We start from the raw sequence: 13,764 nt of genomic DNA on the forward strand, positions 1-13,764 counted from the left end.
AAAAAAAAAAAAAAAAAGAACCTGTGTCATCCGGGCATGGTGGCTCACATCTGTAATCCCAGCATTTTGGGAGGCAGAGGTGAGAAGACTGCCTGAGTCCAGGGGTTTGAGACCAGCCTGGGCAACATACCTGTAGCTCCGGCTACTTGGAAGCCTGAGGCAAAAGGATCGCCTGAGCCCAGCAGGCCGAGGTTGTGGGGGCTGTGAGCGTGCCATGGCTCTCCAGCCTGGGTGACAGAAAAAAAAGCCCGTGTGTCGCCCTTTAACGGTCCTTCTGCAAGACTTGACTGTGCACTTGGAGGCAGATCGCAGGAAGCCTTTGCCTTTTGGGAAATAAGACCTGGTCTTCTCCTGGTCGCTCCCTTGCCCGCTGAAAGGAGGACTCTGCTCTTTCACTTCCAGACCAGGCGCCTCTCCACTGTCAGACAGAAAGATAGGGAGGCTGGAGAAGCAGGCCTTGGGAGGCAGGGAGAGCAGGAAAAGGAAAGGTCGTGTCAGCCGTTGCGCATGGAGCCCGAGCCTGACTTTCTCTTCCTTCCCAGCCCCCCAGAAGCAACTGTCCCAGTGCCCCCAGCCCCAGGCTTCCTTTGCACATCCTGGGGTGAGGGAGGGGGCGGTGGGTGGGACATAAAGTGTCAGGGACAACACTGCTGCGTTCCCATTGGCGCTTCCAGCCTCAGAAGGAGTTTGTACCCTGTAAGACAGCCCCAGGCCCAGTTGCCTTCCAGAGGGGTTTGGGGCTGGTCAGCCAGACTTTGTCTTTGAGTCTCCAGTCCCATGGCATACCTTCAAGGAAAGTCTGCCCCAGCTGCTTTCTGGTCAGTGGCCTTGAAGAGAAAGAGAAAACAAGTCTGGAATCTGTTCCCTGCTGGAGGGAAAGCTCTGCTCTGATAGGAGCTCGGTGCCGTGGGGGCCTCTCACATCCAGAAACTGGACATCACTGCTCCCCCTTTTCTACCTCCCAGAATTCCTGGTTCTGCCCCCTTTATTTCAAAAGAAAAAAAAAGCATAAGTGGCTCTGGTTTTTTTGCTTTGTTTTACTTATTTTTTTTTTTTGAGTTGGAGTCTCTGTCACCCAGGATGGAGTTCAGTGGCCACTCCCGGCCACTGCAGCCTCGCCTGCTGGGCTCCAGCAATCCTTCCGCCTCAGCCTTCCGAGTAGCCGGAATTACAGGCACGAGCTACCACCCCCGGCTCATTTTTGATTTTATTGTAAAGATGAGGTCTCACAAAGTTGCCCAGGTGGGTCTTGAACCCATGGGCTCAGGCAATTCATTCACCTCAGCCTCCCAAAGGCGCGGGATTACAGGCTGAGCCACCGAGCCCGGCTTACTCTTTTTTTTTTTTATTTTTAAGTTGGAGTCTCACTCTGTTGCCCAGGCTGGAGTGCAGTGGCATGCTCAAAGCCACCATAGCCTTGACTTGCTGGGCTCCAGCGATCCTTCTGCCTCAGCCTTCCAAGTAGCTGGAACTACAGGCCTGTGCTACCACGCCCGGGTAGATTTTTTGATTTATTGTAGACGAGGTTTCGCCAAGTTGCCCGGACTGGTCTCGAACCCATGGGTTCAGGCAATCCTCTCAGTTCTGCCTCCCTAAGTGCTGGGATTACAGGCGTGATCCACTGCGCCCGACTGTTTTACATTTGGAAGTTGCTTTTGAGGGTCTCCTCCTATGACTCTGTTGGATTCTGTTAGTGAGTTTGATTTTAGTAGGGGGGAGTGATGGGGAGCTGTTGTTTTTGTAGTGGTTAATGGCAGCAAACAATTTCTTTTTGGGTGCTTTTGGTGTACACTCCTTTCCCCTCCCCAGTTGTTAGTTCATTTGTCCAGTGGGTGAATGATTGGAGAAAGGAAGGAGCAGGAATGAGGGACAGTTTCTCCCATAGAGTGGCCTGATTGGTTGGGGCAGTGGCAGGGGAATTGTGGGGAGCCTTCCGGTCACGGCCTGGGGCCGGGCTCCTTTAACTGCCATGCCTGGTGCATCTGACTCGGCTTCAGAGTCCATCTCCACTCATGACAGATGCGCCTATCATTCTTAAAATGTTTTAGTACTTTGTGTTTCTGTTTTCGGTCAAATAGACCATACCAGAGTCCCTTCCCTAGACGGCATAATCCTTTACTAAGCCCCTAACCTGTAGTGTTAATCCCGCTCCTCTTGGGCTCTGAGACATACTCGGACCCTGGACTGATGATTGGACTTCTGGGAGGAGGAGGGTGTGGGTAGAGGCTAGGAAGACGTGAAAATGGTGATGGGGGAGATGTTATTTTTAAAGTGTCTTTAACCAGAGACTTCGAAGAGCTGCCCAGCCGTGGAAGCTTGCTGGCTCTGGAGCAGGGAGCAGGGTAGCTATAACTGCAACCGCGGTGGTAGGGGTGGGGGGCAGGCCTCACGCTGGGATGGAGCCGGGCCTGGCGGCTTCACAGGCCTTGCCAGCCCATTGCTCTTCCTTCCCCTACTTGCTGCTGGTGAGCTCGTCCGCCCTCCCTTTGCCTTTCCATGCTTGCTTCCTGCTTCTCCAGTGTGTCAACTCCTTGGGGCTGAGGCCCGCACGTGGGTTAACTTTGCACCATAAAGACGCAGGGAGAGGCCTTGCTGGAATGTTGCAGGGATCCCTGGTAGCTGGAGCTACCGGCTTCTAGAGGACCATTGCTGCTCTTGTGCACACGCCCCACCTTCTGGGAAAGCAGCAGCACTGCATGCGTGAGAGGCTGTGGGCCTTCTCAGCCGACGCGGCTGGGTGATCAGGTCCAACTGGCCCCAGGCTTCAGAGAGGGTGGGTGTTGCAGAAGCCAGTCTGTAGGGCTAAATGTTGTGCCTCGTTACACCAACTCTTTGCGATTCCCTTCTAAAAACGCTGTCAGTGCTACCTGCATTTTAGACCCCTGCGCACATGAGGCCCTGCCATCTCCCCACATCGCAGGCCTTCCCCGGGTCTTGAACAGCTGTAGCACCGGAGAGCTGCTTCCCTTCTGGCCTGTCGAATGTTGCCGCACCCCCCTGGGGGTGGCCCCACACGACTGCAGCGATGAGAAACCCAGGTGCCTCCATTGCCCGTGGGCACCCCTGCTCCTCCTCCCAGGCCTGTCCCACTTGTTTTGAATAAACCCTCCTGCAAGCAGATCCCGGACCTTCCTCATTACACTTGTCTACCTCGCGTTCTCACATCACAAGGGCGCGGGCGCCTGACATCCTTCTTAGGAAGCTGGGGGCTAGAAAGGACTCACCAGCAAAGGCGAAAACTTGGACACGTCTCCTTCTGGGAAGTTTCCCCTGGGACTTTCAATTCACCGATTCTTGCATGAACTCTCCAGAGACTAGGACGACTAATGGCGGGCGGGTCGACGCCCCCAGAACAGCAGCCGAGGGCAGAGCTCAGGACTGGGGGATGAGTGTCAGACTGCCACACGGCTGGCGGGCGACCAGGCACCACCGGCACCGAAGGAGTTCATGATCTTCCTAAGGACGGAAGCAGATGTTCCTTCTCCGCCTTAACATCCGTTAGTGCAGTTTAGAGGGGTCACCAAGACAAGACTTCCAGCCTGGAGGGCAGCAAGAATTCTCCAGTTGGAGGCAACCAAGTCCCCACTTGAACACACCCTCCGTGGCCTTTTTGGGTGGGTGAGTGTTCTTTGGCATGCACTTACCGCCTTGGGCAGAAAGTAAGTTTAGTTTACGCCTAAACACACTTTGTACTTCTTCAGGCAGAGACAGTTCTGAGTTTTGTACTTGTCCCATCCCCACCAGGGCCTCCCTTCTAGCTTATTCCTTTCCGAGCGCTGGCCTTCCATGTTCTTTCCCCACAACTTGCTGAACTGTTTTGTCTTGCAACTGTCTTTAAAACAATGAAACACAAACATGTACGTCTTGGTGTCTTATCCGTGGGTGGGAGGTGGGAAGCTGGTGACGGCTACCACAGGAACACAGATGGCCGCTTAGGAAGCCCAGGCCATGTCCCGCAGGGCGGGAACCAGGCACACCGGGTCCTGCTTTGCTCCAGCACCAGACTTTCAGGCAGGAGCACAAGAACCGATTCCACCCACATGCGCAGAGGACGTGAAGCAGGAATGTGGCCTCGAGACGCCTCTTGCACCGGAAAGGCCAAGCTGGGCGCTGAGGGATAAAGCTTGCTGTTTGGGGGGCATGCTGTCCCCTGCCTGCCTCTTACACCAAGCCAGTCACGCCCATCCCAACACTCAGTCTCCCCCAGGCACGTGTGGGAGCCTGTGTAAAAAGAAATACACCAAGGCTTTTAAATCTCTATCAAATGTGGTTTTTATTCAACTGACAAGCACTTTTCTACAGCTGCACCTGTGGAACATCACATGGCAAAAACAGGAGTTTTTTTCCTCTAGACTTTTTTCCTTTTTTTAACCTTATTAAAAATGAGATTGGTCCTAAAAATATAGAAAGAAATAAATTTAAATTCACAAAAAACTGTACATTATCAAAAAGTCACTAAAACACCACATTTGGTTATATAAAAAGTCAGTCCCTTTTGTTGTAAAGGAACATGGAAACTTGTTGATGTTGATGGTGTGGTTTCTTCCTGTGACCAGACTGACAGGGGGAGGAGAGACGGAGGGGCAGGGTGGGCTATCTTTCACCTTGAACCTGCCTTCCCTGCCAAATACTCTGATTTACCACGAAGAGAAAATCTACCTAGCTCCAGGGGCGGTGAGACGAGGAAGGAAAAGAAATGGCCCCTTGGATCACGCCCCGTCCCCACCCCCTTCAGCTACCACCTCCTCAAACTGAGGCGAGGACCCCCGCCTTCAAGAGTGCCTGGTCCCTAGGGAAAGATGGAGCCAGGAGAGGAACACGCAGGAACAACAAAGACCTCGCTCCCCCGCCCTCGACAGTGAAATCAACCTAGCTCGTTTCAGACCAGGGGAAACCGCCACGGGGAGAACAGAGGAGCCCCCAACCACGACAGCTCCGACCGTCCAACTAACACAAAGTTTGTTACAGCGCAGTTATTTAGATAAAATATAAATATTTATGCATAATATAAAGTCAATTCAAATATTCTTCAATCCACCTCTTATTTAAAAGCAAAAAAAAATCTCAAATAAAATTAAAAGTTTTGAGGTTTATCTGACAGAAAAGGCGACTTCAGAAATAGGCCATGGGGGAGAAGGGGCATCCAGGAATCGGAAGGGGGCTGCCCCGGATGTGCACGGCCCCCACACCCCTCGGGGGCTCTTCAGTGCTGCCAGAATGCCAGGAAGGCCCGCCTCGCCGGGCAGCCCCTCCCGCAACGGGACTCCTCAGATGCCCGGCTCTCTGCTTGGGCCAGCCAGCAGCCACCTCCCCAGTGCAAGTACCCGTATCTCTGGTGGGAGGGGCTCTGCTGGGCAGGAAAGCAGGGGCCAGGGGCCATGGCTGCAGCTGGGAGTTAGCAGCGCTCCTCGCGCAAGGGGCTTCGCCTGGGCGTTCGCAGGGAGGGCAGTGGTGGACCCGGACCCCGCCCCCCGCTCTCCTGCCCAGCTCCAGGGTCTGCTGCTGGGGAAGGCCCCGGAGCGTGAGGACGACGAAGGAAGAAAGCACAGCCGAACCCACAGAAGCTCGCGGGGCTGGGAAGAGATCCAGTTCTACCCTCTCCCTGCAGAAACTGAAGGTTCAAAGCTACTGAGAAGAGAGGGAGTTCCTGCTGGAAGATTGCACAGTTTGAAGAGGCTGAACAGAAACGACCGGGAGAGAGACACAGCTTTGTCCCCAGAGAAATTGTTCCTGTGGTTTCCCAAAGACAAAAAAGTGATGGTTCGAAACAACGGGAAAGGTGGGAATAAAAACAGATACTTGGGGAAAGTGAATGGATCCTATCAAACAACACCGGGTCACAAGCACGGCATCCGCTCACACGCGCGCTCACACACCTCTCTCCGAGGCCAGTCAACTGCGACCTGGCCTCCTCCTTGGGGTGCGCCCAAACTCAGCAGTGGTTGTCCCTGAGGAGTTCCTAAGAGGAAGGTTTGGGAAGGAGGTGGGGAATCGCCCCAGCTACTGAGTTTCAGAGAAGGCTGGAAACTCAGCTCGTGAGGAGCGACCAACATTGTAGAGGGGATAGCTACTGGCAGGAAGAGGAGGACAGAGAGAAAGACAGGGACCTCTGAACTTTTCCTGTGAAGGGAAAAATACTCGGGAGAAGAGAGAAGGGGGGAGGAACCCGTACACGACAGTTTTACATGGCTGGATGAGAAGATCGAAAAACGGAGGGCGAAAGGTAGGAAAAGGGAAAAGAAGAGAGAGAGCAAGAAGCAGGGAAGGGACTGAACATGGAAGCAGCATGTTCAGGGCCCGGTGTCCGGCTCGACACACTTGGGAGTTAAGTCCACTTTACTGGCCGTCACTGCGGGTCCGCACACAGTACAGAGTGTTTCTTGGTTTCACACATTCACTAGAACTATTGCTATTGTTAAATAACCCCAGAATGCTGGGGCCCGTACAGGGAAGGAGAGGAAGCCGGGAGGAGGAAGTAAGGACTTTTTCCCCCTCCCCATTTTTAATTAGGAAATAAAACAAAAGAAAAATTATTTTTTTCTTTCTTTTTTTGGCTTTCAGTCCAGAAGGACCTCATCTCTGCACCTCTCATTCGAGGAGCAGGAGGAGGAAAAGGGAAAGGGGCGGAGGGGCAAGAGGACGTGGGCGCTGCCCGGGGCAAGGTCAGAGTCAGGAACAGACCTGGCTTGAGTCTGGACCCAGGCAGCATCAGCAGGTGAGAACGGCAGGTTTTTTGTTCAGAGGGGGGGGATGCCAGGGCGGCCCCCGCCTCCCGCGCCTCACAGATCAGCCTGTCTTCCCTGACAAAACTCCTCCCAGCGGCTCTCGAAGAAGCGGCGCATGATGTGGCCGGCCTTGCCTACTTCCGAGTCGTCCTCGTTGAAGGTCTGGCAGTTGTCGAACACCAAGAGAGCGTCCGCTGCAAACTCCTCCGAGCTGGTGTACCTGGCGGGGCGAGGCGCAGCCATGGGTGTGGCACGAGCTGCGCAGCAAAGGAAGGAGCAAGGGGCGGGGAGCTGCCGCACTGACTTACCCTCCCCGGAGCAGCCGCTCCCGCATGGTGGAAAAATCCATGGGATTTTTGATGATGCGCCGGTACCCACTCACCAAACGTGGGTTCACTGGCTCCAGGAATGGCCAGGCTGCGTCATGGGCCTCCATCTCCATCAGGATGATCCTGTCACCACAGGGACAGTGATGGCTCCGCCGCGGGAAGCAAACCGCCTAACCCTCCCAGCCCTTTCCTCGGGCGGAGGCAGGGCCGGCCCCGGGATTCACTCAGAACTCACTCGCAAAACGTGAGATCACTGTGGTGGTTCCGCATTGAGAGTCGCCGCCGCTTGGAAGGGGACAGCCCCTCTTCTGAGTACCGAGGAACTGCGGGGCTTTCCCGGCCCCTCGACAGTCCTCGGCGCCGGCGGCCGTCACCTTCTGGGAAGTTCGGCGAACAACTTTTCCGCTTCTGGCCTCGCTTTGGGAAACCAGGCTTCTGAGTGAATTCTCCCTCCACCTGCTGTGGACAGGAAACAGGCGAGATGAACCACCACGTCCTGCCAGCCTCGGGGTGTTAAGGCTTCAAAAGACTTTCACAGATTAACCGCTGTGTGAATTCATTCACATAACCCAAGGAAGCAGGAGAAGGAGATGGTACATGCATTCCCACTTTACGGAGGAAACAACTGAGGCTACAGAATTTACTGACTTGTCCAAAGAAAGACCAGAACCCAAGCCTCCTACCGCCCAGCCTGGAGTGCTTTCCAAGGAGAGCTGAGGGCATGATATGGGATGTCTGGAGGACTGGGAGTGAACGAGACGAAAGAGGCTGTTTCTGACTTCCACCTGGAAGAGAGAATGAAAGAGCAGAAGCCTTACCTGGGCCAGACAGACAGCACAGAACCAGTCTCCTTCTGGAACAGCCTCCATCTTGGGCCGATGGCAGTAGATGTGGCAGCCACGGTCACACCCATCGCAAAGCAGAAGAAACTCATCGTTGTCACCCTTCCGGCAGACTAGACAGGTCTGGACCAAGGTTGTGAGGAGATAGAATGAGCTCTCAAGCCTCTGCCTGCCAGCGATCCCACCCCCGGTCGGCCACTCAGCCTCTCTGGGCTCTCCCAGCCTCTTACCACTTTGTTGACAGACTTCTCCCAGGCAATGGACCTCTCCAGCTGGCCCAGGCACAAGCACACCTGGGCTGCACTGCGGCACCGCTCCAGGGTCTGGCGCCAGACGCGAATGCGAGGCGTGATCTCATACGATCTGGAGGGAGCAAGAAGGGACCTTTGGACGAGGAGTAGGACCCACTTAAGAGGAAACTTAGCTCCTCCTTTCCAGGTCAAGCATGCGGGTGGGAGCAACTCACATCTCCGTCGCGGGGCCCTGAGGGGCCCCACTGGGTGTGCTGAGCAGGGCCTTCTCCAGCACCACCTCGTGAGCCGGCCATAGGGGCTCCCGCAAGTACCGCCGCTCCACATTCTGCTCCAGGGCGGCCAGTCGCATCACAGCCAGGTCCAAAGGGTTGGTAGTTTTCCGCTGAGGTGCCAGTCCTTCCCTGCCCCGCCCTCTCCAGGGGATGTCCTCCTGGGAGTCGGAGAGATGCTCACAGTAGGCCAAGTCTTCACGAGTAGAGTCTGGGTTAGGACGCACCCAACCCTTCAGGTGAGAGAGAGAACAGAACTCATTGTAAAGGAGGAAAATCAGGCACAGTGGCTCACATCTGCAATCCCAGCACCTTGGGAGGCTGAGGCGAGAGGACAGCCTGAGCCGAGGGATCCGAGACCAGCCAGGGCAACTTGGCGAGACCTCATCTCTACAATAAATAAAAAAATTAACTAGGCACGGTGACGCATGCCTGGGGTTCCAACTAATTGGAAGGCTGAGGCAGAAGAATCGCCAAAGCCTAGCAGGTAAACGCTGGGTTGGCTGTGAGCATGCCACTACACTCCAGCCTGGGTGAGAGTGAGACTCCAACTCAAATAAAAGAAAAAAATGACCCAGGCCGGGCTCGGTGGCTCAGCCTGTAATCCCAGCACTTTGGGAGGCTGAGACAAGTGGACTGCCTGAGCCCGCAGGTTCGAGACCAGTCTGGGCAAATTGGCAAGACCTCGTCTCTACAATAAATCAAAAATTAGCCAGGCACAGTGCCACCGCACTCCAGCCTGGTTCATGCAGTGAGACTCCAGCTCAAAAAAAAAAAAAAGACCCATTCACGATCATGGTAGGTCACTTGTGAAGTAAGAACTCAAGTTTTTCCTAACAGGGTCCAAGGGATTAATGCTCTCCCTGGAACAACTGCCTACCCAGGGCCAATCCCAGCATACCCGAATCTGCAGGTCAGACATGACAACCCGCTGTTCCAGCTCCTCTACCCACTGGAGGACAGCGAGATCTGTCTCGTATGTCTTCTCTTTGGGAGACCAGCTCGTAACCCCTTCTTGAAAGGCAAGTAGCTGACTGGGCTCGAAGATGGGGTCTGAGAAGAGAGACGGTGAGGGAGAGACCATCAGGCTGCTGTCTGGTGCAGCAGCTCAATACTGACCTGGGCTTCAGCTCAGGCCAGGCCCGGCCCAGGCATCTTACTCACCAGTGGAGGGCCGTAGGCAGACCTCCTGCAAGAAGTCCCTGTGCTTGCTAAGGTGTTTGTGAAGTGCTTTCTCCCGGATGCCTCGGGGGTGAAGGGCCTTGAGCATGGCATCCAGTGTCTCAGGATCTCGTATCCACCACCAGCCCGAGCACATCTCTGTGAGCAGGAGATGCACGCGGGGTGAGGGCCGATAGCCAGTCAAGAACTGCCGCCCTCGCTGGATGCTGCTCTTATTCCACTCTCACCCGAGATCACTCACCAGGGGGGACAGGCTGGGCCGTGAGCTGGGTTAGGTAACGCTGCTCCATCTGTCTGAAGAACTTACTGGGAGGTCTCCCTCTCCGTTTTGGCTGTCCCAGCCCTGTGGGACTCTGTGGTGTTTCTCCAGGGTCTCCTGCTCGCCTCTTTGGGGCCATCCCAAACAAAGGGGTGGGAGAGAACTGCACTGGAGAACAGGGGTTGGATGTACTGGGTCTATTTAGCTGTGGGTAAAACGAGACACAAAGAAATCAGGATGAGCCAGGCGTGGTGGCTCAGTCTGTAATCTCAGCACTTTGGGAACCTGTGGGTTCAAGACCAGCCTTGGCAACATGGTGAGACCTTGTCTCTACAATAAATCACAAAAACTAGCCAGGTGTGGAAGCGTGTGTCTGTAATTCCAGCTACTTGGAAGGCTGAGGTGGAAGGATCACCTGAGCCCAGCAGGTTGATGCTAGGGCAGCCGTGAGCATGCCACTGGGACTCCAACTCAAAAAAAATTGGGAAGCTATAAGACTAAACATTTCACAGAATAGAACCAACTTGGGGTTTTTTTGTTTTTGTTTTTCTAGTCAGAGTCTCACTCTGTTTTCCAGGCTAGAGTGCACGATCATAGCTCAATGTGGCCTCAAATTCCTAGGCTCAGGCGATCCTTCCACCTCAGCCTTCCAAGTAGCTGGAACCCACAGACATGTGCCACCATGTACCATCATTGTGGAGACGAGGTCTCCCATATTGCTCAGGCTGGTCTCAAACCCCTGAGCTCAGGCAATCCTCACAGCTCCACCTTCCAAAGTGCTGGGATTACAGGCGTGAGTTACCACACCCAACTTGTTTTCCAGCGTACAATCCCTCAACCTCAGACAACAGTCCCACAGGCAGAGATCGGTGTCTGTGGCAAAGATGAAGACAAGTGCATGCGACGGACTCTGGCTACTCACTGGCTTGCAGGAGGCAGGTAGCTGCGGGGAGGGGGTGGGTTGGTCCTCAGAAACTGCAGGGGGCGGTGTAGGGGCAGCACCGCAGGGCACCTGGGCTGCGACATCCAGCCACAGGGATTGAGGGTCAGGGCTGGATTCTGCCTCCTCGGGTTCCGGCTCCTCCCGGGGCTGTGGTGCGGCTGGATCCAGCTTTCCCGGGCTGCTGTCAGGCGTGAGGACTGAGCTGCTCAACAGGGGGCTACGACTCTGAGTCTGGCTCAGCCAAGACAGGAAGGCTGACTGGCTGAGGTCATGCTGGCTCTGACCCAGAGACAAAGGGGAGCTTTCTTGCTCCAGGGACCTGTTAAGGGGCTGTGGATGCAACTGGAGCGCAGGCTGGGGCTGGGCAGGAGTCTGGAGCTGAGGCTGGGGCTGCACCTCCGGCTGTTCTGAATCCCGACCCCTGACGGGGGACCTCGGGTGCCTGGGCTTCACAGCCCCAGGCTTAGTTTTTCGAGGTCGGCCTCGGGCCCGGGCAGGAGAACTGGCCGAGGTGCTGGAGCTAGCTAACTCCCTCTTCATGGAGAAGGGGATAGAGTTGGGTGCTGGGTGGCCTGCCATTTTCGAGGAATCCATTTCCTTCTTTATCACACCCTTGGGAACTGTAAAGAGAAGTAGAGTTCAAGACACACACCGCTATGTAAGAGGAAAGAAAGAGTATATAAACACAGTGGATACACTTTCTCTCTCTCTTAGACTTTGTCTCCCTTTTTGGAGATTCCACTGGGACAGCTTACATGCCAGGGAACCCAGTGTCTGGGGAAAACACACAACTCTCCTGTCCTAAGTAATCAGCAGTGGCAGCACAGTCACAAGTGCCTCTTCCTGGGCACCATTCTAGGAGTTGATTAACTTCAATCCTCTCAGTAGCCTCATTAAACACAGATATTCTGCAAATGAGGAAACTGAGGCACACAGCTGGGAAACGGCAGAGCAGGGAGGCAGGCAGTCTCACCCCAGAGCCTGCATTCTTCTCCACTATGCTATATTGATTTCCACAAAATAAAAAAGCCCAAGACTACCAGGTGAGAAGGAACTGTCTAACTTGTGTTCGAGAGGACTCGGAATCCAGGCTCCCACAGACACACCTACCTAAGCTCCCCTCTGTTCCTTCTACAAAGATGCCGGCCAAATACGGCAGCACCCAGTAGCGGCGTCTGTAGCGGTCTTGACCCAAGGACACTGCCCGAAGCATCTGAGTCGAGTGAAGCAGCTTTTTGCGAAAGAACTGCTGACGCTGGGTAGGCGGTGGGGAAAGGAAGATAATAAAAACACATTTCCAAAGTGACAGTGGTGATTCTACCCCATATATGGGAGAAGAGGCTCTTAGCTCCCTGTAACACTGACACCCTCTGTGACCAACTTAGAAGGTCATCGATCCTCAGTCAGCCCTCCTCTCCAACTCCTAGGAGGTTAGAAGTATAATACCTTACTGAGTTTTTCTATCTGGCGCTCTAGCTCCGGGATGCTGGATGTTGCGGCATCAACCTAAGGAGAGACAAGTGGACACTGAGCAAAGGAAGTTACCAGATTATAGAAAGACAAACCATCTCTTGCAATGCCCACTTTCCTTGATCTTGGGCCAGTACCTCTCCATCTCTTCGACCCCTGCGGCCAGGGACAGTTGCTGTGGTCTCCTCTTCCTCCTCCTCTTCCATGCCACTGGTCTCCTCCATGATCCGAGAACTCCGCCTCCGTCCCAGGCCCTCCTCTGGCCCTTCCATCTCTACCTCAGATCGCCCAGTTCTCTTGGCCAGAGCAGTTTTCAGTCTTGAAACAGACGGAGAGAGATTATGGGAAACCGTAGTGAGGAACGACATAATGTACAAAAGGAACGCCTGGAATCTAAACCATCCTGAGCCCTGGGAAGGTCCCAAACCCAGGGAAGAGGCTGAGGGCACCATGTTCCAGGCAAAATCCTGGCTATGCTTCACCCTTTCCCCCTTCTCTCCTTTCTCTGGGCTCTACCCTCTGTCCTGTCCCTACCTCCGGAGCCGGCCTTCAACAATCCACTTGTTTTTCCTGTAGCTGGACATACTCTCCAGAGTCTTGTCAATCTCACTGCAGGGGAATAGGCAATGGGATTTTGAGGTAGAAGTGGCAGCATGAAAAGGGGGAAGGGAGGTTCCAGGGTAAGGGGCTGCAGCTGAACAAGGAGTTCCAGCCTAGAACCTAGATGGACGGACAGCAGAGGCTTAGACTCTCCAAGGAGAGCACTGCAGCCCAGCACCAAGTCACTCCAGCACCTTCAGAGCACGGCAGTGGACACACATTGACATGACTTCTGTGTGGTTAGACCCGTCCCCCATCCCATTATGACACAATATATACAAGGACCACCGTCCTGCCCCTCACTTGATGATGAGGGTGGAGCCGTTGAGCTCATGCACGAGGAAGGCCAGGACGGCAGCCTTCTGCTGGGGCGGCTGGGCCTGAAAGGGCTGGGTGCGTAGGCTGTCACAGAGAGTTGGCTCCACTCCATAAGCCATAAGGAAGCAGCGCAGAATCTCAGACACATTCTCTCGGGTCAGTGGGATCTCGGACACCTTCTCTCCCAAGATCTTCAGGGACTGTGTGGAGAGAAGCATAAGAAAGCATGAGGGGAGGGAGGAGGAAATGAGGAGTAACTACTCAAGCTATAGAAGAGGAAAATGTTGGCTGGGCGCAGTGGCTCACCCCTATAATCCCAGCACTTTGGGAGGCTGAGGTGAGAGGACTGCCTGAGCCTAGGGGTTCCAGACCAGCCTGGGCAATTTGGCGAGACCTCATCACCACAATAAACCAAAAAATTAGCCAGGTGTGATGGGACATGCCTGTAGTTCCAGCTACTTGGAAAGATCGCCTGAGCCCAGAAGGTCATGGCTTCGGTGGCCATGAGCATGCCACTGCACTACAGCCTGGGCGACGGTGAGACTCCTACTCAAAAAAAAAAAAAAAAAAAAA

The 13,764-nt window shown here is 54.5% G+C and overlaps 1 protein-coding gene across 1 annotated transcript in view; it reads right to left on the minus strand.

The window, feature by feature from the left end:
• Positions 1-4,254: 4,254 nt before the first annotated feature.
• The window catches only part of BAZ2A (bromodomain adjacent to zinc finger domain 2A), a 41,808-nt gene continuing 32,298 nt past the window's right edge, over positions 4,255-13,764 (minus strand). Inside the window, exons 15-29 of the mRNA XM_021706182.1 lie at positions 13,177-13,391; positions 12,808-12,882; positions 12,411-12,591; positions 12,250-12,309; positions 11,914-12,058; positions 10,783-11,423; positions 9,843-10,065; positions 9,584-9,739; positions 9,321-9,472; positions 8,363-8,652; positions 8,127-8,259; positions 7,873-8,019; positions 7,290-7,513; positions 7,034-7,177; positions 4,255-6,945 (exon numbers count right to left, since the gene is read on the minus strand). Coding sequence (XP_021561857.1) covers positions 6,780-6,945; positions 7,034-7,177; positions 7,290-7,513; positions 7,873-8,019; positions 8,127-8,259; positions 8,363-8,652; positions 9,321-9,472; positions 9,584-9,739; positions 9,843-10,065; positions 10,783-11,423; positions 11,914-12,058; positions 12,250-12,309; positions 12,411-12,591; positions 12,808-12,882; positions 13,177-13,391 — 2,952 coding nt within the window. The 3' untranslated portion in view covers positions 4,255-6,779. The remainder of the gene's footprint in view (positions 6,946-7,033; positions 7,178-7,289; positions 7,514-7,872; positions 8,020-8,126; positions 8,260-8,362; positions 8,653-9,320; positions 9,473-9,583; positions 9,740-9,842; positions 10,066-10,782; positions 11,424-11,913; positions 12,059-12,249; positions 12,310-12,410; positions 12,592-12,807; positions 12,883-13,176; positions 13,392-13,764) is intronic.

Source organism: Carlito syrichta, unplaced genomic scaffold, assembly GCF_000164805.1.
Source record: "Carlito syrichta isolate Samal-C Ts95f unplaced genomic scaffold, Tarsius_syrichta-2.0.1 Scaffold315337, whole genome shotgun sequence".
Lineage (NCBI taxonomy): Eukaryota > Metazoa > Chordata > Mammalia > Primates > Tarsiidae > Carlito > Carlito syrichta.